At 47.0% G+C, this 26,321-nt stretch overlaps 2 protein-coding genes across 3 annotated transcripts; one reads left to right on the forward strand and one right to left on the reverse strand.

Moving 5' to 3' along the window:
* The first annotated feature begins 1,573 nt into the window (after positions 1–1,573).
* col11a2 (collagen, type XI, alpha 2) lies at positions 1,574–21,859 on the forward strand. Of its 2 annotated transcripts, none has more exons than XM_085900539.1 (64): positions 1,574–1,706; positions 5,922–6,083; positions 6,579–6,789; positions 6,876–7,038; positions 7,114–7,236; positions 8,289–9,266; positions 10,035–10,154; positions 11,338–11,559; positions 12,047–12,100; positions 12,215–12,256; positions 12,333–12,395; positions 12,467–12,541; positions 12,649–12,735; positions 12,813–12,869; positions 12,938–12,991; positions 13,066–13,119; positions 13,188–13,241; positions 13,319–13,372; positions 13,438–13,491; positions 13,571–13,615; positions 13,749–13,802; positions 13,874–13,918; positions 13,995–14,048; positions 14,107–14,151; positions 14,241–14,294; positions 14,372–14,416; positions 14,507–14,560; positions 14,632–14,676; positions 14,741–14,794; positions 14,873–14,980; positions 15,098–15,151; positions 15,228–15,281; positions 15,356–15,400; positions 15,468–15,521; positions 15,606–15,650; positions 15,722–15,775; positions 15,849–15,902; positions 15,983–16,036; positions 16,109–16,306; positions 16,380–16,433; positions 16,525–16,632; positions 16,709–16,816; positions 16,928–16,981; positions 17,060–17,113; positions 17,191–17,352; positions 17,426–17,479; positions 17,552–17,605; positions 17,696–17,749; positions 17,828–17,935; positions 18,005–18,058; positions 18,168–18,221; positions 18,303–18,356; positions 18,432–18,485; positions 18,727–18,834; positions 18,914–18,967; positions 19,039–19,200; positions 19,269–19,322; positions 19,493–19,528; positions 19,614–19,667; positions 19,743–20,022; positions 20,089–20,198; positions 20,316–20,384; positions 20,457–20,693; positions 20,818–21,859. In XM_085900539.1, exons 1-64 carry the CDS (start codon positions 1,589–1,591, stop codon positions 20,962–20,964), a joined length of 6,297 nt encoding a protein of 2,098 aa, XP_085756665.1. In that variant the 5' UTR covers positions 1,574–1,588; the 3' UTR covers positions 20,965–21,859. The 2 variants fall into 2 exon arrangements, with proteins under 2 accessions (XP_085756665.1, XP_085756666.1); XM_085900540.1 differs by having other exon boundaries at positions 11,341–11,559.
* Positions 21,860–23,196: 1,337 nt separating this feature from the next.
* On the reverse strand, positions 23,197–26,229 carry hsd17b8 (hydroxysteroid (17-beta) dehydrogenase 8). The gene is made up of 9 exons (XM_085900890.1): positions 26,126–26,229; positions 25,163–25,365; positions 24,974–25,090; positions 24,815–24,910; positions 24,606–24,691; positions 24,447–24,531; positions 24,050–24,092; positions 23,762–23,836; positions 23,197–23,685 (listed from the first exon to the last, which is right to left on the reverse strand). Exons 1-9 carry the CDS (start codon positions 26,169–26,171, stop codon positions 23,666–23,668), a joined length of 771 nt encoding a protein of 256 aa, XP_085757016.1. The 5' UTR covers positions 26,172–26,229; the 3' UTR covers positions 23,197–23,665.
* Between the last annotated feature and the right edge of the window lie 92 nt (positions 26,230–26,321).

The following is a 26,321-nucleotide window of genomic DNA, read 5'->3' on the forward strand; positions in this document are numbered from 1 at the left end:
TGTCGCTCGCCAGAGATGTACAACACCTTACGTGATGTCATGCAGTTTGAGGCTGACCTTTTATCACCTTGTGACTGTTGCCATGGCAACCACTGATGACATTGCCGTATATTTTACTGATAAAATTTTGTGCTGACTCGCATTTCATCAAAGTTGGAATGTGATCGGTTCCTCCCGAACACAGCCACATCCAAGAGGGTGTCTACACTTATGCAACCTTGTAAGCTCACTTGCTCTGTATGTTTTTTTTATTTAGCCGTGCAGGTCAACGTTTAGAAATGATTTATCTTGTTTTTTTTTTTCGTATCTCAAAAAACTGGCATTTGAATAGGGGTGTGTAGACTTTTTATATCCACTGTAGATTATTTTCTTTCAAACTTAGCATCCACTTCCTGTGTCGCTTCCTGGCACCCCTCAAGGTCTGGTCCAAAAACATTGTTCACTGTCCAGAATTTTTCTGCTTGAGCATTTCTGGCCTTGTTCTCATTTTTGTTCTGACGGTAAAACGGTTAGTTTTTTGCTCCAGACAACATAAAAATTCATATTTTACTTAGTAATATATAGGTATGAAAACCAAACTAGCTTTTTTTATACATTCCTTTGAGATAATTGCTGGATGCAGCCGCCCAGATGATAGTTTGGGTGTGCAGCTGCTCGCTCGCTCTCCTTCGCCATCAAAGCTCACCCCCCCCTCCCCTCCCCACATCGCCCCTTTTAAACTGTTTTCTCGTTTTCTTTTGGGGTGATTTTTTTTTCTACATAAACTCACTGACGATGCATTTAACAGAAACCGCATTTTATCTTGTATTGTAAAAGTAACACCTATAAAAGTTTTTAAGAGTTTGATTGTTGGCGAGGAAAATACATTTTATAGTCGTTCAAAACTTCAATTAGGGAGACATTTGACATGAATTGATGGATTGGCATCACTTTGATCAACCGAGCGGCGAAACTGGACCACGTCAGAGAGACCAATCAGCTCCCATGTGGCTTGGGGGGGGGCGTGGCTTAAAGCACGGACAGAGCTCCGGTTGGCCGACCTGATGCTCGCTCGCATGTCCCGCAGGGGACGTGATGATTTTAAAACCGTATAATTTTTTTTCTTCAAAGATGGACTAGATAATCATAAATAGATATTTTTATATATATCAGTCGTGTGTGCTAGTTTTTTTTTATTTTTTTTTTAGAAAGTCTCCACCAAACAGACGCACGCCCTCACTTTTCTCTCTCTCCCTCCCACATTGTCTCTCTCCCTTTCCCTCCCGCCCTCCCTCCCTCCACACACACACTCTCACTCGGGTGGGAGAAAGTGAAGCGGGAAAGTGAAGGAAGGGTGTGAGAAAGCGCAAGCTTCCAGGTGTCTGTGACCCGCGCTTCGGCGGACTCCATGGAGCTTTAAGGGCTGCCCCTCAAAGCCTTCTCTGCCCCCCCTACCGTCTCTTTGGTGGCTCTGTCCTTCCTTCCTTTTTTTCTTTTTTTTTTGTCTTGTCACCTCGCAGGAGGTTCAGTCGGCCGCCTCTCGTCGGCTGGCTTTCTGGGAGAGGACACCCTCGCATCCAGCAGCAACAGCCTCCGCTCCGCGCTCACTATGGATATTGCAAATTGCCCCTTCCGGAAGAAACGGAGGCCGTGGAGCCCGGACCTGACCTCCGTGGCCCTTGTGGCCCTGGTGCTCACGCTGTGCCAGAGCACCCTGGCGCAGGCAGGTAAGACCACCTCCATCAAGTCTTTATAGCACTCACCTGTCCTCCACTTTGCTTCTGGTCGAGATGAATTTTTTAGAGGTCATCTATGAGGACTTTGATGAGATTGTCCATAACGGATGCAAATGTATGAAACAATCGAAAAATATTTAGAAGGTCTTTGCTTGTGCTCTCAATGGTTGTTAAAAAAAAATACATTACGGGTGCTTCTCTTAACCTTTCCGCGCCCTTAAAAAAAAAAAATCAAATGTCAATTTTTGCTGTCACGTATTATTTGGCCGTGCCCACGCATGGCAGCCTGAGCACCAGGGCGCCCATTGGTGCCTCCTGGTGCGCTTGCACATTGACGCCTGCACTAATAATCGGCAGCATCGTGCACGTTGACCGTCGATTACAACTTAATTGTTCAATCATTACAATAAGAAAAAAAAAATCTGATTTAGCACAATGTGTTCAATTGTGACGTCACCCCCCCCCCCCCCAAATGGCATTTCCCCCTCCCCTCAGGTGTGTTCTTTGGCCGTCCATGTGGACTTTGCATCTGATGAATGGCTTCTTATGGGAGCTGGTGCGGAGGAGAATGCGCCCAGTGTCTCTCACGCGTATGTGTTTACGCATGCGCCATGCTATAAGTTTCTTTTAATAATGACAGAATGACGTACACAGCCCCCCCCCCCCCACACCTCCTAATTCAACTTTTTCTTGTACCTGTGTAAGACATAGTGATGGGAAAATGACACCTTTGAAATGATAACAAATGTGGAGGTGAGATGTCAGGTGAGCAACGAGGACGCATCTCCCTTAAGGAGCAATGAAAGAGGATCTGTTCAAAGGAGAAACATTTCGTCCACATGGATGTTCCTCCTTCGTGCGGGTCCTTTTCAAAGCGTCAACTGGAGCTCCTCAAAGGACGCTCTGTGCCAGTCCGTCTTCCTGGGTAAACACAACACGGCCTCCTGTGAAAGGAGCGTCTGTGAGGGCGTCCTCCGCCTCCTGAATCATTTCTCCAACTCACTTTCACCTCCAGTGTTAAGTCAACTTTACTGGTCTGAGAATTTCTTGAGGATTCCGAAGGGTCACCGTATGCTTTTTGAAGCTCGGCCTCACTTTTTCTCATCTCTGCTGTTTTGTGCTCACATGTTGTAGCTACATTTTAACCACAGTGTGTCAAGTAAATAAGGAAGCGGTGTTAGCATTGAATGCTAACATCCACAAATTTGCTCATCTCTTCTGCAGTCCCAGCTGATCTGACCCCCCCCCCCCCCTCTTCTTCTCAAAATCGCACCATCCCTGCAGGTTTGAGGGAACACATGGAGCGTCCGCCCACACTTTTGGGCGGTTTTGAACGTCGGTGATCTAGGCGTCGCTCCACGGGGGAGACAGAATAGCCAGCCAGCGCCATAATGATAGGCCGCGGTCTGCGGACGAAGCTATTCCTGCTTACTGTAATTTGCGGCCGGGGAGGTCAGCTGGAGCTTTTTCGTGTCGCGTCCGTGTACGTCATGTCTTTTCCAGACATTGACACGCATGCGTTGCACAGTTTGGAAACAAAAGTTCACAGGTGGCAGCTATAGGATTTACATGTTAATTGTTTTTTTTTTTTTTTGGGTTTTCTGTTAGGTGCAGAGAGCCTATGAAAGGTGTATTCTGGGATTTGTAGTCAACTGGCATTCCGCTGTAGAAAATAGATTTCCAAAATTTACTTGTATTCTTCCAAATGTTTTGCTTCAAAACACATCGAGCTAGTAAAACTTCTCAAAGTAGTCCAGATGAAAGAAAAAAAAAAGTGGCGTGGAATTCTGGTAACTTTGTCCTGCTGCAGGCCTCCAGGTTCCATCCACTGGGGCCATCCGTCGCTTCCAAAATGGGACCGAAACCGCACAAGACACCAGAGTGCCACACACACACACACATATGCACAAACACAAGCACCACTCGAAAACACTTTGCACAGTGAAACGTGGCAGGACAGTTTGGACTCATAATCCCATAAATTGCCCTAAATTATCTTTTTTTTCTTTTCTTTTTTAAAGCTGATTCACCATCTACATAAATTTCCTCATACTTTTTTTCTGAATCTTTACTATTTACTCACTTCTTCTGTGTCTTCTTTTAGGTCATTAAAAAAAAATCTCGTATGTCTGTTAGCATCTCCGTATATTTAAACCTGTACTTAACCGTCATGTGGTCAACGGATGGGTGGAAGCGTTTTCTAAATCTGGAGCAAATGCTAACTTATAACAAAAATGTCAGGTCACTTGGAAAATGACTTAAGATACACTATTACAGGATTTGCGGTCCAGGCGGTAAAAGTTTGTTGTCTTGACAACAAACTGTTGCCACCTGAACCTTGATAATAATTTCCAGATATCACCGACAAGTAATTAACACCCCCCAAAAACGTTTATACTAATATAAAAATTATACTTACATTAAAATTTGATTTTGAATTACTACTTTCCTCTTAGCCAGGGTTTTGACGCCATCTAGTGGCATCTTGTAGAGGCTAATGGTTCACCGTCATCATTTGTGAGTCAGCTTCCTGCAACCTCTGCGTACTCTAGACTTTGTGTGTGTGTGTGTGTGTGTGTGTGTGTGTGTGTGTGTGTGTGTGTGTGTGTGTGTGTGTGTGTGTGTGTGTGTGTGTGTGTGGCGCCGGCCACACAATGCGACGGTTGTGCGTAGGTGAGAGGTGAGAGGTCAGCGTGTCAGCTGGAGTGTGTGTCTGGTATTTGACATTGCGGTACCACCAGAGCAGATTCTTCCCAAACAACTCAAATGATGTTTATCAGGTTAGCACAGGTGGAATACTAACCAGCAGTGAGTGTGTGTGTGTGTGTGTGTGTGTGTGTGTGTGTGTGTGTGTGTGTATACTGTCTGTGCATATGTGGTGGGCGCGGCCGGGGCCTGCCTCCTGTCCTAATGACCGCGTGTAAATGGTGGCGGACAGCTGTGAGCGTTTATGGTGGGGATGAAGACAGAATGCCCCCCCCCAAAAAATTTTTTTTATCCGCTTTCATCTTTGGGCTGGCTCGAGTCGGGCGTAGGGTGGCGTGTTGTTTTAGCGGGCGTGTTGGCGGCAGTACTGCCTCACGTGAGTTGGAAACAGAGTGCCGCATTGTACTGGTGGCACAGCAGGAAAAATAGTATAATTGCCATTTAAAAAAAAAAAAAAAAAAAAAAAAAAAAGAATACCAAAAAACTGAAATAATTATGCTGCACACATTTTTTTGTAATCCTATGTGGAGTTGGGGTGGCTGGTGCCCTTCTCAGCCCCCAGCGTTTATACACCCCTGTTATTGACTCATATTGGAAATGTATAATGCAAAGAATTGTTTATACGTCAAATAGAGGCAGCAAAGTGGCTCACAGTTCTGAGGTTGTTTGTAACTTTGCATTTTCTCAATGTGTTTGTGAAGTTTTTTGGGTACTTTGGTTTCCTTCCATGTGCCGAAAGAAAGCATGTCAAGTATAATGAAGACTAAATTATCCTTAGGTGTGACCAGTGCAGAAAATAGAAAAATTGCAAAATAGTTGGAACTGCAGTCACCATCTAATTGTTCTGCCTGTCACAAAACACTACTGGGTTTAAAATAACTCAAATTGGATGCTGGGAAAATAACCCTGCATTTTTTAATGTGAATGCCACTTTTTGTGAAAAATGGAACAAACTGATGAGCTCTTGGTTGGGAATCATGGTTTCACTCTGATGATGTCATCACTTCCCACCATTTTTTCCTTTTCCTCTGTGACACTTTTACTTTCTAAGCACGGAAATGTGAGTCTGGTGAAACATGAAAGCGGTCAAAATTGGTGACTCAGTCCCGGCTGACAGTTCCACTTGCTTCTTTCCAACGTTTGGAGTTGTCCATCTTGCTCTGAATGAAATCTTTGGTTCCCTCAAGGTTGGCTTGTGACAGCACAATCGGGCCCCCTGCCTCCACCTTGGTGCACACTGAGTCTTACTGTAGCTGCCACGTGCATGGGCGCCACTTGCTCCCCCCCCCCCCTCCCCTTTTGCGGTCTCCGCTCAAAGCCAGCATTGTGCACCTGTGACCTAACCTGCTCATTTTGACGCGTCTGAGCATCGGCGGGTCAAACGGTATCACGTGAAAGCCCGGCATAGCAAGACGTTGATCTCATTGGGTCAGAAAGAATCATGACGTCGTTCGGTTAAGCGGCGTGACGTGAAAATCCCTGATCTCTTTTCCTTTCCAGAACCCGTGGACGTACTGAAGGCCATGCAGGTTACCACCCTCCCTGAGGGCGTGAAGAAAGTCCCGGGCTTCTGCACGTCCCGCCGCTCCAGCACCCCCGACCACGCCTACCGCATCAGCAAGAAGGCTCAGATCTCAGCCCCCACCAAGCAGCTCTTCTCAGGTAAGCCCGAGTAGAAGCGCTCGCCCACATGAAAGTAAACAAAACTTGATCTCTGTCGGAATTGCGTCTAAGTGTTGGCGCGGGGGGCTGGACTTGCAGCACCGCTCGATCCGCCGTGACTTTTGTGATGAAATTCCAGAGCGTGGCAAACCTGCAATCATCATCATCATCGTCGCGCGTTGATGTTTGGACCTGCTTTGTAATTATGTGTCTGAGTGAGGAGACACGCGAGGGTCTCAAGTGAATTTTTTTGTGGTTTGACACCAACTGTCATTTTGGGTACACCACGTCAGCTCCCATAACTCCTTGCTCCTGATGAAAGTATATACCTGAAAGATCTGCACTTTCTTCCTCACTCTCACCTACGTGGGCGGGGCTCTGATGCTAGAGTACATACAGAGCTCTTAAACAATTCAAATTACTACTTTCCTATTATCTTAGCTTTGGTAGAAAAAAAAAAAAACCTGGACTTTCTTCATGTCTTGTCAACTGCAGGTCGCTTCCCGGAGAACTTCTCCATTATGGCGCTGGTGAAGGCCCACGCTGGTCTTCAGGCTTTCCTGCTCTCAGTCTACAGCGAGCAGGGCGTTCAGCAGCTGGGCGTTGAGCTCGGCCGCTCGCCCGTCTTCCTGTACGAGGATCAGCACGGCAAGCCGGCCCCCGAGGACTACCCGCTCTTCAAGGGTGTCAACCTGGCTGACGGCAAGTCAGTAACCAGCGCCGGGGTTGAGGAGGGGTCAATGTTGTGTCGTACCCTTCGTCACATCACACGTGTATTCCTCCCGCCCGCAGGTGGCACCGCATCGCAATCTCCGTCTCCAAGAAGAACGTGACACTGATGCTGGACTGCAAGAAGAAGATGACCCGAGCTTTGCCCCGTAGCAACAACGCCGAGGTGGACACCAACGGTATCACCGTGTTCGGAGCCCGCCTGCTCGACGAGGAAGTTTTCCAGGTGAGGACTTTGAGGTTTAACAAAGTGGGAGGGGCTTCCCTTCTGATGTTTTGTCCTGGCTGTGTTTGGGCTCAGGGAGACATCCAGCAGCTGCTGATCGCACCCAACGCTCAGGCCGCTTATGACTTCTGTGAGCACTACAGCCCCGACTGCGACTCCCCCCTGCCCAAGACGCAGGCACAAGACCCCAACACATATGTGAGTAGCTTAAGCGTATTCCAACAGGATGTCTAAACGGTTCCGCCGGCCCAAACGGGAGTGCGATCACCTTCGGTATCTTCAAGGGCAGTAATGAGCTCCCCTTATCAGCAAAGGTTGAATTTGGACTTTTCTTGGTGTCCTCTGATCCAGAAGGCTTCCTTTTTTAAATGAATAGGGCGAGAAATCAAGAAGCCTTTTGGACTACAGATGAGCGCTTTTGTTTAACTTCACTGAGAATACACACAGACATCCAGCTCCTCTCCTCTCCCTTCATATTTGGAATGAAACTCAAACCAGAGAGTCCACGTCTAAGCCTGAGAAAGTTCAGAAAAGCAAATTCGGAAGGTTTTGATGGATCATCAAAGTATCCATGAAGAATAGGACCGCCACCAATACCCCAAATATGAGGAGGAAGCAACAGGCCCCTTGCAGCTCGTCTCAACAATTTAACATCGCTGCTTTTTATTTTTTTATTTTTTGTTATTTACACGTCATGTGTGTTGATGTGTCCACATGGCTGGGTTGTTGCGGCGGTGGAAAGGGCGTGGCTGTCAAATATAAATTAATTCTTCTACTTTGATTCCCAATTTATTTCTAGAAAACATTTTAAAAAATCACAACTTGACTTGAGTATTTACCAGGTGATTTTTTTTTTCTACCTGTAACAGCCACACCCTCCATGCCACCCCCCAACAACTGGCTCAGTTGTGATTAGGCCATTTACGCCGCTTTGTTGTTTCATGTTGAGAATGGCATTACTGGAGAGATCAGTCACTGGAGTCAATGATGAGAAGTTGAATGTGTTCCCGATTGGTTGAAATGACAAAGAAGGACTCGGCTGTATCCAGTAATGCCTGAGCAGTCTCAGTAAATCACCCAAGACCTTTGCCATCTTAATGTCATTGTTTCTCAACACAGCCACTCTTGTCTTTTCCCTCCCCCTTCTGTGCCCCCCCCCTCCCAACCCTTAAATGTCTCCTTCTCCTTTCTGTGTCTTTGCCACCTCGCTCGCACACATCACACATCTCAACCCACGTACAAACCGTTAGAAGACAAATGGGAAGGCCACGCCCACCAAAACCGCCGCCAAAACCAAGCCCACCCCAGCTAAGCCCGTCAAGGGCGGAAGCTTTAAAATAGTCAAGCCACCCCTTCCCAATAAAGCTCCTAAGTCTTCCACAGCCAAGCCGCCCAAATCCAAGCCCACCGCCAAGCCAACCGCCAAGGCCACCGCCAAGCCCACCGCCACCGCTGTCTTCATGTCCAAGATCAAGACCACGTCAGCCGCTCAGGTGAAGACCACGAGCGCCCCGGCAAAGAGCGCCAAAGTGGTTGTTGAGAAGAAGACCAACGGAAAAGCCCTCGTGGGAAAAAACGCGCAAACTTCGGCCGAAGTCAAAGGAAACGGAAAGGTGGTTGTCGAGAAGAAGGTTGGGGGAAAGTCCCCCGCCGAGAAGAAAGCCGCGTCCAAGGCCGTGGAGGTGAAAGAAGTCAAGGTCAAAGTGAACGGAAAAACCGAGAGCAAAGTTAGCGGCGAGGCTAAAGCTACGAGCAGCGGCAAAGTTACTGTGGTAGAAAAAAAAGGGGCAAAAACTGAAACCACTACAAAGACAAAAACTGTTGTCAAAATAGAGAAGACGACTGCGAGCGCAGCAACGTCCGCATCCAAAGTTCAAGCTACCAAAACACCAAAGGCCACAAAAGCAGCCAAGGCGGAGCCAACAAAGGCATCGAAAACCTCTCAAGTCAAGTCCGAAGTCAAAGTGAAAACGGTGATCTCCAAAATCCCCGTAGTCAAACCGACCGTCAGCAAATCTATGAATGCGGTAGTTGAGAAGTCATCCATCGTGAAGAAGGTCCTGACCACCGCCGCTCCTGTCCGACCCACTCCCCCGAGACCCACCAAGTCCAAGGCGGTGCTGGACATGAACATCAAGTCTCTGCACAAACCATTCCCGCCTTTTGACAAGACGGCGCTGAGTGGCACCGGAGTTCCGGCCAAGAAATATGAGACCGGTTACCAACAGGTACGACTCTAGTTTGGGTCGGAATGTCCCCGACATCTGGAGGTCAGATTCTGACCTTCAGGATGCCGGGCTTCTATATCATATGGCTGTGCGGCCGGCTTGCCCATATGATATGAAACGAGGGTGCACAGTGAAGCATGGCTCGCTGTGCACGTTCCTTCTTACCTCCGAGCTGCACAAACGGGGACCTCCTGTCTAGAAGAATGTGGCACGGATTGGCGATAAACACGAGGGAGAACCGGGACGACACACGCGGTGCCGCAGCTATGGCCTTTTTTTCCCCCAATAAGCTCCTCTCCCTTCTGTTCATGCCAATGAAGCAGCCTCACGCAAACCTCTGGAAGTCAATTCATTCTTCACAGTGAATTGACGGAGATCTGTTTTGTGAGGCTGCTTTTTTTTTTGTTTTGTGTTCCGGTCGGGAACGCCGCTAACATCACACTTGTGATGTTTTCGTCGGCTTTCCTAGGCCCACAAACAAACCCCCATCAGAATTGTCCTGCCATACAGTGAAAAGAAATGTCAACTCGGCGACTCCCTAAACGTCATCGACGTTTATAGTCGTCGGGCGGTTTGACATTTCTTTTCCGAAATGTTTGTGAAACATGTGAGTTGCCGTGAGACAACCACAATGCTGTTTGTGTTCTCTTCTTATAACTCATCATCACTCACAAGCAGACTTTTGAACTAACCTTCGCTTCTTCCGGTCAAATCTGCTTACTTCCTCCCTGCTCCCCCCCTCTCTTTTTTGCCCACACGACCAATCAGGATGTAGACACTGAATATTCCGAGGCTGACAACACCCCCACAGAGACCGATTATTTCTATGAGGAGACGCTGCCAGAGCCTGAGGGTGAGGCGGTCGCACAGGAAGAGAACCCCACGCAGGTAACACACACGTCAACGATATGATTCCCGTGAGTCGTTTAAAAAAAAAAAAAGCATTAAATGGAAAGAGAAGGCTTTAAATTAATTAGTTATTAATTTGTGATAATTATTCGCCTTATAGTCTGGTGCACCTTATATATGGAGCAAATTCCTAAATTTAAACTGGCCCGAAGCATTGTGTCATGAAATCAATCATAAGTGGCCCACTGAAGACTATGAATCAAAAAGACTATGGATCATTATTTTGTGATTATAAATATTTTTTTTGCGTCTGAAGTTGAAATAAAAAAGATAAAATGGAGAAGGATTTGATTTGGATTAAAAATCTGACATGATGCATTAATGGTGTGCCTTATATAAGGACAAAGTTTTAAAATGGGCCATTCATTGAAGGTGCGCCTTATAGTCCAGTGCGCCTTATAGTCCGTTAAACACAGTAATTAGATTATTTTTTCAAATATATGACATTTTATAAAAATCATGTCAGTCCCCCTCAGACTTTCTACTTGTGTGCCTCACACCTCACAACAGTTTTGTTGGCGTCCGCCGCCGCCACACAAGACCACTTGAGGAGAAGCCTCCTGTCCAAAAACCATGCGCCACATTTCCCTTTTAACACGGTCTCCGCTTTTTTCCTTAACCCCAAGACTCGGTTTGGTGGTCATCTCGATAGGGATGACCGCAAACGTCTTGTGACAAAAGAGGAACCCGAATGTGGCGCATCAGTGTTTGACGGAAGCTCTCCGTGAACGAGAAACCGTCCACACCCTCGGTGTGTGTTTCTCATAGTTCACTCGTTGTGTCATTCGCTTCGTCCTTCGGTTTTCATGCCAAAAACTCAACTCAAATTATTTGTTGTGTTCAATCGAGACGTTGGTCCTACATCAAATCTACTTTGAGGGTAAGTCACAGCTGAGGGGAATTTTTTTTTTCCCACTCGGCTCACATCTCGTGAGCTTTCCACTTCTAGATTGAAAGCACGTTTGTGGAAGCCTCAGCATCTTTTGTCGTAGACACGCTAAGCTCCAAAGACAACTGAATGTTGACATTGAGTGTATGTGTGCGTCTTATTTTGACGAGGTAAGACTCATTTCTTCCCACACTCTTTCACTCCCTTCTGTCACTAACCTTTCCTCCTGACAAACACCACTCCTCCTTCACGGGCTTCCTCGGACCCCCGCAGCAGTCGCAGGTGGAGACGGCTCTGGCGGGGGAGGAGGTAGACTCCACGGCGATCAACAACGGTGTCGAAGAGGACCACTTCACCGAGGAGTATGTGACTGGCGACGTGGGCCAGAAGGAATACGACTATTCCTATCGGGACTACAGCGAACCCAGGCTCGAGACCCGAGAGGTGGAAGACCACTTTGGCCACGCCCTGTCCGCTGTGACAGACGAGGCAGGCGTAAGTTATTTTTGCTTCAGCGGCAAAAAACAACAACATTTCAACTGGCAAGATTTGTCATTGGCATTAAAATCTCAATGTAAAGTAATTTACAACCACGGTGACTCCCAGTTTTTATTTAGCTGACAAATATTAGTCCAGAGGTGAAGATGACCACAGTCCATTGGCAACACATTGCTGGTTGAAATGTTTATGCGGTGCATAAAGAGCTATTTGAAAGCGCATGGAGTTCCCGCGCCGATGCTCTTTATGTCGCCGAGTGTAGAACGGTTGGTCAGCGCAGAAGATCCTCTCCCGGCACCGGCAGGTTTTTTTTTTTGCTCAAGAAGTCACTGTCAGTGGAATTATTCGCTCACATGACTTCTGGGCAGCACCTTGGGATTACTTTCCCGCCACTCAGTATGGCTGTGAGCGTGAGTGTGTGGCGAAGGCTTACCATATATTAACGGCGGCGTGTCGTCGGCCATGTTTGTGTTTTTGTCCTCAGTCGGCCATCAGAGGACAGAAGGGTGAGAAAGGAGAGCCTGCCGTGCTCGAACCTGTGAGTGGACCCACAATCGCCATCTTATGAATATTGTACCTGCCAAAAAAGCAAATTACATCAGAACCAAATGAGAATATTTTGATCCAAATGTGATTTGATGTTCCTCCGCAGGGCATGCTGATCGAGGGACCACCTGGACCTGAAGGCCCTTCTGTGAGTTCATGACCCTTAGATCATTTTCTTCCCAAAAGGTGCTTTCTTTCAAGTCCTCCCTTTTTGCCTCTCTTAGGGACCTACCGGTCCCCCTGGTAGCTCTGGTCCTCCTGGCTCTGTTGGTGATCCTGGTGAGAGGGTGAGTTTGATCACGGCCGTCAGCTGTATGCCTTCACCATGCACCGGACTCACAAGCTCGCGCTGTTGCAGGGACATCCCGGTAAGGCCGGTTTGCCCGGTGCCGACGGAGTTCCCGGACCACCCGGATCCTCCGTTATGCTGCCTGTGAGTCACTCAAACGTCAAATACTTGCTGATTGTTTTTGTGGCTCCAAGACTTGGCTAGGACATGTTTAGCCTTCCTGCGGTCCGAACGCTGTTTGCTTTTTACAGTTCCGCTTCGGCCAGAGTGGAGGAGATAAGGGTCCCGCCGTGTCTGCTCAAGAAGCTCAAGCCGCCGCCATTTTGTCTCAGGCCAGGGTGAGTTGTGCTGTAAGGTCAGTAGAAAGAAATCGAGAAGCACTTCCTCAGTCGATGTCATTATTGACACCCTGTAGATGGCTCTGAAAGGACCTCCTGGACCAATGGGATTCACCGGACGTCCCGGACCCCTGGTATGACCCACCTGACTACCAGAGCATTGCATTAGTTCAACTATAGATGATACACGTGTCTCTTTTAGGGAAATCCAGGAAGTCACGGTCTAAAAGGAGAAAGTGGAGATCCTGGTCCTCAGGTAAGAACAATCAAAATTAAGCGGTAGTCGTCATCTTCTTCGACGTCCTTGAACCTGCTCTGTGAATTCATCAGGGACCCAGGGGACCTCATGGTTTGATGGGACCACCAGGCAAAGCTGGAAGGAGAGTAAGTATTAAAGAATTCAAAGTCGTCGGCTGGATATTGCTCGCTTCTTAACCGGCCGTCTCCGACAGGGCCGCGCTGGAGCTGATGGAGCCCGGGGAATGCCCGGAGAGCCAGGCACTAAGGTTTGAACTGGCTCAGAATTCTAAAAAAATAAAAATAAAAATCCAGGTGGGCGCTAACAGCTTGGATGTCTTCTCAGGGCGACCGCGGATTTGATGGTCTTCCCGGTTTGCCAGGCGACAAAGGACACAGGGTGAGCGCTTACTAATCATGTCACGCACGTTTTCGTCTTCGCAGGCTAATTGTTGTTGTTCACAGGGCGACACTGGATCACTGGGACCCCCGGGACCTCAAGGAGAGGACGGCGAAAGGGTAGCGAGATGCGGCAATGTGAAAACTGCTCCAATCAGAAAGACATCTGTTTTGACATTGTCCTTCTGTGTGTCCTCAGGGTGACGACGGTGAGGTCGGACCCAGAGGTCTCCCCGGCGAAGCAGTAAGTATTTTCCTGGCGACCGGCAATAGCGAGCACCCTCTTTTTTGGAGCCTGTCATTTGTGGTGCTGTCAGAGTAGACACCATTGGTTTGTTTTTCTTTGAACATCTTTTTTTCTTCCTTTTTCCTTCTAGGGACCTCGTGGCTTGCTCGGCCCTAAAGGTCCTCCAGGAATTCCCGGCCCTCCTGTGAGTCACGAGAGTTTTTTTTATTTTCATTCCCAGCAACTCCCTAATTAAGCTTGTCTCCTTCTCCTTAGGGCGTTCGAGGAAATGATGGGCCTGTTGGTCCCAAGGGCAACCTGGTCAGTGTCTTGTCATCTACTCACTTTTCTTCTCACCACATTCAACCATGTGTTGACCTGCTTAACTCTTCTCCAGGGTCCTCAAGGAGAGCCTGGACCTCCAGGTCAGCAGGGGACATCAGGAACTCAGGTAAGACACGCTTACTTTTTATTCAAAGTCGACACATTTAACTTTTTTTTTCCCACAGGGAATGCCAGGACCTCAGGGAGCTAATGGACCTCCAGGAGAGAAGGTAAGACTTTTTGGGGTGTTCTTGACCAGTCTATTAAGAAATTATAAATCCAGGAAAAACTATAATGGAGCCCATTCTTTGTCTTCCAGGGGCCCACAGGAAAACCAGGTCTGCCAGGAATGCCAGGCGCCGACGGCCCTCCTGTGAGTTTGTATTTTCAATTTCTGCCTGTGTGTTGACCAGAACGATGTCATTAAAATCCACCATTGTTCCCCCTCAGGGTCATCCAGGAAAAGAGGGACCCACTGGCACCAAAGGAAACCAGGCAAGTAGCGCATCCGATACAAAAACTTGTTACCAAAGAGCTAAATACGAATTAGCATTGATTAAATTCACATCCTGGATTTGTCTGCAGGGCCCCAACGGCCCTCAAGGAGCTATCGGTTATCCTGGTCCTCGTGGTATCAAGGTCAGTTAAATCCTCCGCCTTTTTCGGCGCTTCAGAGTGGTCCAGAATCTTCTGATGCTGTCTTCCCACAGGGCGAGCAAGGAATCCGAGGACTGAAGGGCCACAAGGGAGAGAAGGTACGTGATTATATCCAGCTCCAAGCAACAAGTGTATGACTGAACATCCTTTTGGTGGCTTTAGGGAGAAGACGGCTTCCCCGGAATCAAGGGAGACTTTGGTGTCAAAGGAGAGAGGGTACAGTGGAACGATTGGTCTTTTCTTACCTTCTGACTACCTTCAGACACTCTGACTCATCTATTCTACGGCTCCCAGGGTGAGATCGGCGTGTCAGGCCCCAGAGGGGAAGACGGTCCAGAGGGGCCAAAGGGACGAGTCGGACCTCCCGGTGAGATCGGTCCCCTCGGTCCCATCGGAGAGAAGGTATGAGTTGTTATGTCCTGGAGCTTGATTCTCTTAAAAGACAAGTGAAGGGAACTTTTGTAATGACTGGAGTGAGTTTTCCGATCACTTCTCAAAGAAACCACCGTGTGGTTTCAGGGAAAACTTGGCGTTCCCGGACTTCCCGGTTACCCCGGAAGACAAGGACCCAAGGTAAGAAGATCCGCTCAAAGGTTTTATTGGTCCTATGTAATGTGTGGCTGATTGACCCAATCATGTTGTCTTGTAGGGATCTCTAGGATCTCCAGGATTCCCTGGCTCAAATGGCGAGAAAGGAACAAGGGTAAGGAATGTCCAACCTCTGGAGTAATGTCACTATTTTTGGGTTTGGTTTGTAACTGTTTTTTTGCCTTTCAGGGTCTGGCAGGAAAAGCAGGCCCAAGAGGACAAAGAGGACCAACAGTAAGCTTGGTTTATCCTTCACAGACGTCCAGGTTTTTGCCATCATTTCACCGTCTGTGTCCATCAGGGTCCCAGAGGACAGCGAGGACCACGTGGCGCCACTGGAAAGCCAGGCGCTAAGGTTAGAATTTCCTGGACATCCTCTATTTTTCAATACTTTCCATTCCTCGCTTCACCGTTTCGTTTCTTTGTCGTTACTCAACAGGGAACTTCAGGAAGTGACGGCCCCCCTGGTCCACTTGGAGAGAGGGTGAGTTCTGGTTAGTCTTCACAGCTTGTAGATCAGCTTCCTGATTCTGCTTTGCTGTTGTCACCATGCAGGGACTGCCCGGACCTCAAGGAGCCAACGGCTTCCCTGGACCAAAGGGACCTCCTGTGAGTAAGAGCGGTTGATTTTGGTGAGAGACGAGCAATCTTGGTCTGAATGTTTTTGGGTGTTTCCTCACAGGGACCACCAGGAAAGGACGGACTTCCCGGACACCCCGGACAGAGGGGCGAAGTTGTGAGTTCAACTTTTATCTTTTTTTTGAGAGGAAAAGTAATGCCTTGGTGACAGAGACTCACTGGATGTCTTTTTTTCAGGGTTTCCAAGGAAAGATGGGTCCACCAGGACCTCCTGGAGTCGTTGGACCTCAGGTGAGTTGAGACACGACTGCGTAGGAATCGTCAATTTCCTTTCCGTGTTTCTCAACCCTGATTCTCCTCCAGGGTCCATCTGGAGAAACTGGCCCCTTGGGTGAGCGTGGTCATCCCGGACCCCCGGGTCCACCTGGAGAGCAGGGACTTTCTGGCCCATCAGGCAAGGAAGGCACAAAGGGAGACCCGGGCCCCTCAGGAGGTCCAGGTAAAGATGGACCCCCTGGACTGAGAGGCTTCCCTGGAGAGAGAGGACTGCCTGGTACCCCCGTGAGTGTCCAGTGGGCCGTCCCAACACATATTATTGTCCGCCAAGTTCAACTCTTTTGTTTTTTTCTTCCAGGGCGGTGGAGGACTGAAGGGAAGCGAAGGACCTGCTGGACCTCCTGGACCTGCTGTACGTTTCGGAACTATTTCTAAAAGTGGCACCAGAAGCGTATTTCAGCTTTCTGTTGACATGCAATCTGCAAATTTTACAACCTTCATAGGGATCTCCTGGAGAGAGAGGGCCCGCTGGCACTGCCGGACCTGTCGGACCCCCTGGTAGACCAGGCCCACAAGGACCCCCTGGCAACGCTGGAGAGAAAGGTGTTCCCGTAAGTGTTTGAGGATTCTGTCCGAGCGTTTGATTCTGTAAGCGTTTTTTGTAACGTGGTTATTGCTGTACCTCAGGGTGAGAAAGGCCCAATCGGCCCTGCCGGTCGGGATGGAGTTCAAGGTCCAGTGGGTCTTCCCGGCCCAGCTGGATCCCCAGGAGGACCTGGAGAGGATGGCGACAAGGTCAGTGGCAGAGTGAAAAGCGTGTGGTTTGTCCAACTGCATGTTGAGAAATAACCGGGTTCAGTCTTTTGGTTTTCGTCCTTGTCATGATGTCTCGGGTCTCCGTTGCAGGGTGAGGTGGGCGAGCCTGGTCAGAAGGGAGCCAAGGGTGGCAAAGGAGAGCATGTGAGTGCATCTTAGCCACAAATGAAATGAAAATTTTTATTACATTTTGTTCAACGGATCCTTCTATACATGTCTTAGGGACCTCCTGGTCCACCCGGGCCGATGGGTCCCGTCGGCCAACCTGGTCCAGCCGTGAGTATCGGACATCTTCTTGATATTCTCCTCACCAGCAGGTCAGCGTCATCCTTTTATTCTTCCCTGCTATGCAGGGTGCTGATGGAGAGCTCGGTCCAAGGGGCCAACAAGGGCATTTTGGTGCCAAAGGAGACGAAGGATCCCGAGGATTCCCCGGTGCACCCGGACCCATTGGACTGCAAGGATTGCCAGGACCACCAGGCGAGAAGGGAGAGAACGGAGACGTTGGACCTCTGGTGAGTATGGAGACTCTCGCCAAAGTAGATGTGATTAATAAGGCTGAACAACCGGACATGCACATGTCTACAGGGACCTCCTGGCCCACCAGGACCCCGCGGCCCTGCTGGACCTAACGGTGCTGATGTGAGTCTCCCGCTCTTATAAAGTGAACACCAGATTTTCATGATATTAGACTGAAGCTTGTGTGTTGTTCAGGGCCCTCAAGGTCCTCCTGGAGGTTTGGGTAATCCTGGACCTAGTGGAGAGAAGGTACACAGACATTTTATTCCCACTTTAATGTCATATCTAATGTTATATTTGATATTTCCTGGCCACTAACAACTTTACTACACTCCATAGGGAGAGCCTGGAGAAGCCGGGCCACCTGGAATTGGAGGAGAACCAGGAAAGAAGGTGAGATCTTTCAGTGGGAAGGGAGAAAAGAATGGTACTGGTTGATTCGCGTCCAGCTAACAAATAATCGACTGCCAGGGTCCTCGAGGCGAACGTGGAGAGAAGGGAGAGGCTGGACAGCCTGGAACAGCTGGCGCCGCTGGAGGACGAGGAAGGCCTGGAGATGATGGACCTAAAGGAAACCCTGTATGACTTTCATTTATCCCTATCTTGTCATTTGCTCTGTTTTAACATCTGAAATGCTGCCGTCCTTAGGGCCCAGTTGGCTTCCCCGGTGATCCTGGTTCCCCCGGTGAGGTCGGACCCAGAGTGAGTGTCCCTCTGGTTGAACTCCAGAATTTCTCTCATGGATTATTCGTTGGGTTGTAGAAAAGAACCAAAAATAATTTCCATCAATTCTTTTTTTCCCTCCTCTCAGGGTCAAGATGGTGCCAAAGGAGAGCAAGGAGAAAATGGCGAACAGGGAGAATCTGTATGTGGAAAACTTATTGTTTTATTTGCTTGAAGCCTTTTCAAATATGTCACAGATGCTGATCCACTTCTTCTCCTGCAGGGCTCACCCGGTCCACCCGGAGAGAACGGACCTCCTGGCCCACTAGGAAAGAGAGTAAGTACTTCTAGCTTCAGGGAAGAATCTCATCAATTTCTTCAGAGGTTATAAATTGTTTTTGCTTGTTTGCAGGGTCCTGCTGGAACAAGAGGACCTGAGGGACGGCAAGGAGAGAAGGGAACCAAGGTCGGTCCACAGTCCAATAATTTTGATTTTGCAATCCGTGTCATGCCTATAATAATTTGTTAATAATACTCTATTTATTGTGTTTACAATGTAAAAGTCTGGCTTAAAAAAAAAACTGTGATGAGGTGAAGCCTAAATAGCGCCCTCTAGTGGTCATCTTTATCACTATACACTCAACTGAATAGTTTACAATCGCTCTTCTTTCCATGGTTATTAATTTGTGTTTGTCCCCTCATTCCAGGGTGAAACAGGTGCCCTCGGCCCACCAGGAAAGACAGGACCCGTCGGTCCTCAAGGCCAACCAGGAAAACCAGGAACTGAGGGTCTGCGAGGTCTTCCAGGATCAGTGGTCAGTTCAAGATAGGAGTTTGTGGATCAAGGAATGCACAATTTCTCTTTGTCTCAAATTGAGTGTGTATTCCTTTTAGGGTGAGCAAGGATCTCCTGGCCCTGCAGGACCAAAGGGACCACCCGGACCTGTTGTAAGACTCCAACGTGGTCCTCTTTCCTGGGAAGATCTTCGCTTTGCTGTACTTAACTGTCGTTTCTCCAGGGACCACCGGGTTTGCTTGGTCTGCGTGGAGACCCCGGTGCTAAAGGAGAGAAGGGACATCCAGGTCTTATTGGACTTATCGGACCTCCGGGAGAACAGGGAGAGAAGGGAGACCGAGGTCTATCCGGACCTCATGGAACTGGCGGACCCAAGGGAGAGACTGTAAGTCTTACTGGGAAATTTGTGGACTTGATGAGAATGGTTGTGATATGTTCGATTGCTTTTTACAGGGAATGCCTGGAGGCACTGGACCTCTTGGCCCTGCTGGTCCTCCTGGTCCTCCTGTGAGTTTCTTCTCGTCATACATTTGGAGACCTTGGGCTTTATTTACTAGTCACGCAGTTTGTTATATGAGTAAACACAAAATTTAGAGACCACCTTAGTATATCAGGCGCCTCAACTCGGAGTGATTTATGTCCCACTGAGATCTTCTAACACTTACTGTTATCTTCAGGGTCCTCAAGGAGTCAAGGGAGCTAAGGGTGCCTCTGTGAGTATTGTTCTTGAATCTTGCTGAGCAAGTGGAGGGGTTGCCACGATTCCTCCTGAATCTTTTCTCTTCTGCTTGTATTTAGGGAGGATCTGGTCCTAAAGGAGAAAAGGGTGTTCCAGGAGCTGCAGGACTTCCTGTATGTAACTTCTCACCTTTATTCAAATGCTAACATGGAGGACTCACTCTTGGTTCTGCCGCCAATCACCACCAGGGCCCACCTGGTGAGGTCATCCAGCCGCTCCCCATCCAGAGGAGTCCCAAGTCCAAGCGTTCCATCGACGCCAGCCAAGTGGTCCCTGACCTGGAGATGCCCGCCTCTGACACCGCCGGCGCCGAGTTCTTGATGCCCACCGAGGGCATGGAGGAGATCTTCGGTTCCCTCAACTCACTACGACAGGAGATCGAGACCATGCGCTTCCCGATGGGAACGCAGGACAGTCCCGCAAGAACCTGCCAGGATCTGCGCCTCAGCCAGCCTGAGCTCCAAGACGGTAAGTTGACTTTGTTCTTTGCAACAAGTCACAATTCATTACCAACTCCCTCTATCTCAAAAACAGGAGAGTACTGGATTGACCCTAACCAGGGCTGCTCCAGAGATTCCTTCAAGATCTTCTGTAACTTCACCAGCGGTGAGACATGCCTGTATCCCCACAAGAACATCAACACGGTCAGTCCCTGACATATTAAGAGTTGTTTTAGAACAGCTAGAGAACATAAATGGCCCCTGGGCCATATTTTGGACACCAGTGGTGTAAGCAGTTGTGTGCTCTGACTGTGGTGGCAGGTGAAGATGAGCTCGTGGGAAAAAGAGACTCCAGGTTCCTGGTACAGTGAGTTTGCCACCGGCGGAAAGGTAAGTGGCTCTTCAACTTGAAGACCTTCTTCAAAGTGGTTCTCGTCATCATCGACTGCCTCCTCCTGGCAGTTCTCCTACGTGGACTCTGACGGCGAGCCAGTGGGCGTGGTCCAGTTGGGATTCCTGCGCCTCCTGAGCGTAGTCGCCCGCCAAAACCTGACCTACCACTGCCACCGCTCGGTGGCCTGGGCCGACCAGAGCGCCAAGGACAACCACGAGAGGGCGCTGCACTTCCAGGCCGCTAACGAAGAGGAGCTGAGCTACGAGACCAACCCGTACATCAAAGCGCTGGTGGACGGATGTTCTGTGAGTCCACATTTATGTCTCATCTTAATATGCTTTTCAAATGAATCTCAAGTAAGATTTTGATGAATCAAATCAAAGAACTTGTCTTGATTGAACTTTCCTCTTCCTGCACTTGTCTCGGCAGTATCGCAAAGGCTTCGACAGGACGGTGCTGGAGATCAACACGCCACAGGTGGAACATCTTCCTCTGCTGGACATCAAAGTGTCGGACTTTGGGGAGAGTAACCAACAGTTTGGATTTGAAGTGGGACCTGTGTGCTTCCAAGGCTAACTCACATACATGCATGCACATACACACACACGCACTTAGAGACACCTACATACAAGCCATTCATGCTCAAAAATTTGTAAATTAACTTGTAAATGATATTGTAACACACACACACGTAAACACACATACACACTTACACACAAACACACACAGGGATGGTGTTGCCCCAGCAACGCAGCATCCTCCCGACAACTAATGGACGTAAAATAAATAACTAAAAAAAAAAAAAAGTTCTGAAGAGGTCTTGGAGGGAAGGATCATCGAGAGGGAGCGTTTTACTTCCCGGTGACGCAGCATCAAAAAGGGGGGCCCGGCCCAAAAAACCCCCCCCCCCCCGGCCGCCCTCCGCCCGCCCACCTGCCATCCGCCCCTCCACTCCTTCGTTACACCGCCTTCGCTGCGCCCCCGATGTCTCTCAGCTCTTCCACGTGTTAAAGAACCACAGAATTCCTTTTTAAAAAAAAAACAAAAAACTCCAACTTGTTAGCGTGATCGCATCTTGGGGGGGTTTCCTTCTACCAACTAAATGTGGCGTGATGCCATCTTCGCTGAATAAAAATCTTTGTTTTCCTGAGAGAACGCGTGTGGCAAAAAGTGCTAATTGTGCCAAAAGTTTGACTCCGTTTGTCTCCTCTTATGTCATTGAGCCTCCAGCTGGGCAAATGTGCATTACATTCCATTTGTACAGACATAGCGCTATTCTATTGTATTTATTTAAGAACAAAACAGGGTGCTTTGACATTAAACAAAAAAAAAAAAAAAGGAAAGAAACGGACCACCAAATATTCTCGCCGTCACGTGGTATATTTCATTTGTATTTATTTCTGCCACCGGCCCCCTTTTCGGAAGATCAGACCAAAGAATCTGCGGCTATGCCAGATTATGTTTCCCCCCCCCCCCCTGGACTATCCTGTGCTGTTCAATGTTGCTTCCACTCCCAGTGTAAACATTAAAAGGTGACTCTCTCCACCTCTGTTGCCGCTGCTTTTGACTTTCACGTCCGAATCGTTCACGTTGGTGCGAGAGACCACAGTGGGCAGAAGGTATTGGTGAGAGGGAGGGAGGGGAAGGGCAGAAGAGACCCATCCCCCCCACCCCACTTGGCCTCCCAGTCTCTGTTAACTATATTGTGGATTTTTTTGTTGTTGTTTTGTTTTTGTTTGTTAAATCTTATTGATGTTGATTTTAATTTTAAATATATCAGGGAAGTGGGCGGGGAAGGCCACGAAATCCTTAAACGAAATAAAAAAAGTCCTTCAGAGAGAATGACCTCAATTGCTAGTTTGTTTTTATTGATTTGAAGACATTTCAACGTGAAGAAAAAAAAAATATGGTGCTGAAAAAGAGAAGTATTATTTTATAATGTGTGTAAGTATTTTTCAAATTCCTGTAATATATAATCTTTTTTAAAAGGACCTTTTTGACTTGTGTTTTTCTTCAATAGCAGCGCTTGCATTACAAAGCTTGTCCACAAGACGGCACTGTCGGTGTCGTGAGTCCATATGGGAAAATAAACGAAACACGTTTACGAGTGTGCGGTTTTACACGAATGCCCCCTTATGATTTTGTCTATTGGATGGAGTTATTCATTTTATGAGCATAAAAGTTTATTGTCAAGATTTTGCCTAGAAATGCAAACATTTGTAATCAGACTTTCATGCATCAAACCCTAAACAATTTATTCTTTGCTACTTTTATTTAATGTTTGTTCACCAAGTAATGCAAACTTCCCTGGAAGGATTTTGCTGATTTCGGGGAAGTGCACTAAAATAAGAAGACCAAGATGGTGGACCTTAACCATGCTCCTCTTCTCCATTACGTGCCAGCAAGACCCAGGAAGACTCAGGTGAGTGTTACTGACTACTTCAGCTCACTTTTATTGACAATTTCGAAAGTTTGGCTAAATCTGTGCTTTTGTAACGATTCATCTGTGCAAATTCAAACGGCACAAAGATCGGTAGTTGGGGGCCACTGATCGAGGTATTTTATTTGCAGTAATCATGCATCTAATTCACGACTTGACACATCGGTGAGGTGTGGATTACCTCAGGAAGAGGTTTTTGTTTCCATGGATTTTTGCGTAGTATAATTTCAACAACAAATTTATTTTAGGAATCACAGAAACTAGTGTAATAATAATATTTGGGTAAACAACTATTGTTAAATTCATGCTAAAAAAACATTTGGTGAATTTTTTATTATTTCTAAAAAGTAAAACGGATATTTAGAGAATTCTTTTTCAAATATTTTATTTTGGCAAAATAAATTTAGTGCATCCATTTGGCATTAACCAAAGTAGACACACTTGATGTGCTTTATTGGACCACAAATGTTCTATTCCAGACCAAATCTTGAATTTGACAATGGCCTGCGGGGCAAAAATTCACTTGGATTGCGTAACCAAGTAAATTGATGGTGGGCGTGGGTTTTGAATTGCTCCGTCGCCCCCTCGTGGTGAATATCTGAAGCACATGCTTAAACCATTATATAAATATTTACATATTATGCACTTTATGTTCATTATGTGCACTATGTATATTATGGACATGTGGCTGAATGTATATATTTATATTTATAATGAATTAAGCATTCACCACAAGAGGGCGACAGAGTAATTATCAACATCCACCCACCATCAATTCACATGGTTACGCAAATCAGTGATTTAAGGCATACAAATATTGGTCAGCTAGCTTCTGCTTTAGCCCATGAAAAGTCCACCTGAGGGAGAAAGAAACAAACAATTGTACAATTTGGCGCGGAAATATAAAACTGTCTGACAGAGTGCATTTCGTACCTGTCACTTCCAGGCTTGCACCCGTAACGTAACGAGAATCATCGGAAGCAAGGAAGGCGCATACATCAGCAACCTCTACAGGATGACAGACCAAATTACACACAGTAAAAATCAATGAAAAAAAAGTTATGGAGAGGACTGGATTAGATTAATGCAGTTTTGATTCATTTTAATGTGGGAACATGACTGAGTTCAGTTTTGCCCTTGTCACAGAGCAAAGTAAATCCGCAAGTCATGATATTCCCGCTAAGGTGCACGAATAGGGAGGAATTTGTGAAAATTGGTCACCTGCAGCCTCACCCATTCTTCTCAGTGGTATCAAAGCTTTCATCTGACATAAAAACAAAACAACCAGAGACACGGTGTTAAAAGTAAGACAAAAAAAATACATTTATTTATGAAAACATTAGTTCATATACAAATTTACGTCAAAGAGTTTTAGACTCATGATTGACTTCAGTTTTAGGAAAATGACATTTACATATAGTAGTTCCCATCAAAGCTGCATTCTTTCTAACGGCCACTAGGGGAGCAGTGTAGGCAGATAACACAATGGAGCTGATTTTAAACACTGTTTTAACATCAATATAATTTAGTGATTGTTTATAGTGTCTTCCTTGCTTTTTGATGTTAACTCAAAATAAGTGTATAGGTAATAATTAAATTAATTTGAATTTTTTTTTACCTTGCTGATCACTTTCTCGGGCACCGCGTCCGTCATGGGTGTCGATATAAACCCCGGCAACACGCAGTTACACCGAATCCCAAATCTGAAATTCCATACGATGTTCCCATCTGAACATTGCATCCGTGATATTTTCACGGCGGCATTCGCTCTCCTCACCTACTGAGCTCTTTGGCGGCCGTCATAGTTAAACCTTGTACTCCGGATTTTGAGGCGGCGTAATTGACCTGTCCTATGTTTCCCACCTGCAATATAATCCATCAGCATGATCAACTTCAAGCATCACGTATTAATGGACAGAAATAAGAATGGCTTTGAGTTTTGGGGTGTCACTTGGGACACTTGGTATGAACTATATGGTTGCATACTTTGCCCACGATGCTTCCCAGAGTAATGATGGATCCTTTGGTGGCTCCACAGGCCACGAGAGCCTGAGCGACCGCCTGTATGACCAAAAATGAGCCCTGGAGAGACAATATTAGTTAGATGGAGCAAGATGAGTGGATGGGACCACATGGTTATCCTACCTTCAGGTTGACCTGGACCACCTTGTCAAAGTCATCCTCCTCCATGTCTAACAGGAAGTTGTCCAGGGTGATGCCTGCCGCGTTCACGCACACCGATGGCGGCTGGAAGTAGCGAGCCTGAAGAGATTTATTTGTCATTTTTGTTCTCAATTGAGATATTGGCTCGAAAATGTAAGATGGAGGACAAACTTGGATGCTTGTGAGCAGAGTCTTCACACTCTCTTTTGACGCCACGTTCGCCGCCGCAGCCATGTGTGCCTGACCCCTGAGGTCACCTGGCAAGCTTTGCAGCGTCTCATTGGCCGACCGCTCGTTGATGTCAGCGACTACCACGGAGGCGCCCTCCGAGGCCAAACGCTGGCACACGGCGCGACCAATTCCGCTACCGCCACCTGGATGAGATGAGCATTCACACTGACATGGCGACCTGTCCAAAATGTTCCCTGTCATTGAATGGCGACCAATCCAGCAGGGCTACAAAAAAATGATCTTCTTTGAAATTGCTACAAATTGCTTCTGCATGACCATTTTACAATTTATATGAAATTCTATTAATTTGGTTCCAACAAAGTCTTTAGAATATCTTATTATTATTTGCAAAAATAATGATAAAATATATATATACATATATTGTTTTTTCCTGAACCAATCATATTTCGAGTTCATTTGTCACTTTATCATTACTGCATTTTTCTGACGCAAGTGCCAGCGAGGCCAAATGTTGGAAAGATTGCAAAAATGTATTTTCAAAAAGGACTTTTCAAGTTAAAGTAGACATTAAAAGTTTGCTGCCTAGATTTGTTTGCCACTTCAAGCGGCAACACGTTTTATTTTTACAAATAAGTATGTCCGGTGAGTACGCTGCATTTTAATTCATCTATTTGGGTTTTGTCATGTTTTAAGATTATCTGTTGATGCAATGGCAGATAATGATTCAGTGAATGTTCCTTAGAATCATTATATTATTTTTCCTTAAATAAGCAAAATGCCTTCGTCTGACCTCGCACAGTTGTAATGCGCCGTTTTGCACATTATTTTGTGACGTGTTCGAAAAGTAGAATCCGAGTTTGTTGCGGTAAAAATAATAACCCACTACTGGAAGATTAACTTTACAGAATTAATACGGCTGCCAAATGGTTTTAGTTAATTTACCAGTCACCACTGCCAACCTTGATGCAAGTCGCCTGGCGGTCGCCATATTGCTTTTGTATTTTTGTAGTTTCCTGTTTGGCCGTTAGATGGCGCTAAAAGCGCGCTTGTGGCGTGAAGGTGAAACTTTGTCGTTTAATTTTAAACTTTGAATTTGGTCACCATGAGAAAATGATACATTTCATACAAAATGCAACGT

The sequence above is a fragment of the Syngnathus leptorhynchus genome, chromosome 20 (assembly GCF_054491065.1).
Source record: "Syngnathus leptorhynchus isolate UIUO chromosome 20, UIUO_Slep, whole genome shotgun sequence".
Taxonomy (NCBI): Eukaryota; Metazoa; Chordata; class Actinopteri; order Syngnathiformes; family Syngnathidae; genus Syngnathus; species Syngnathus leptorhynchus.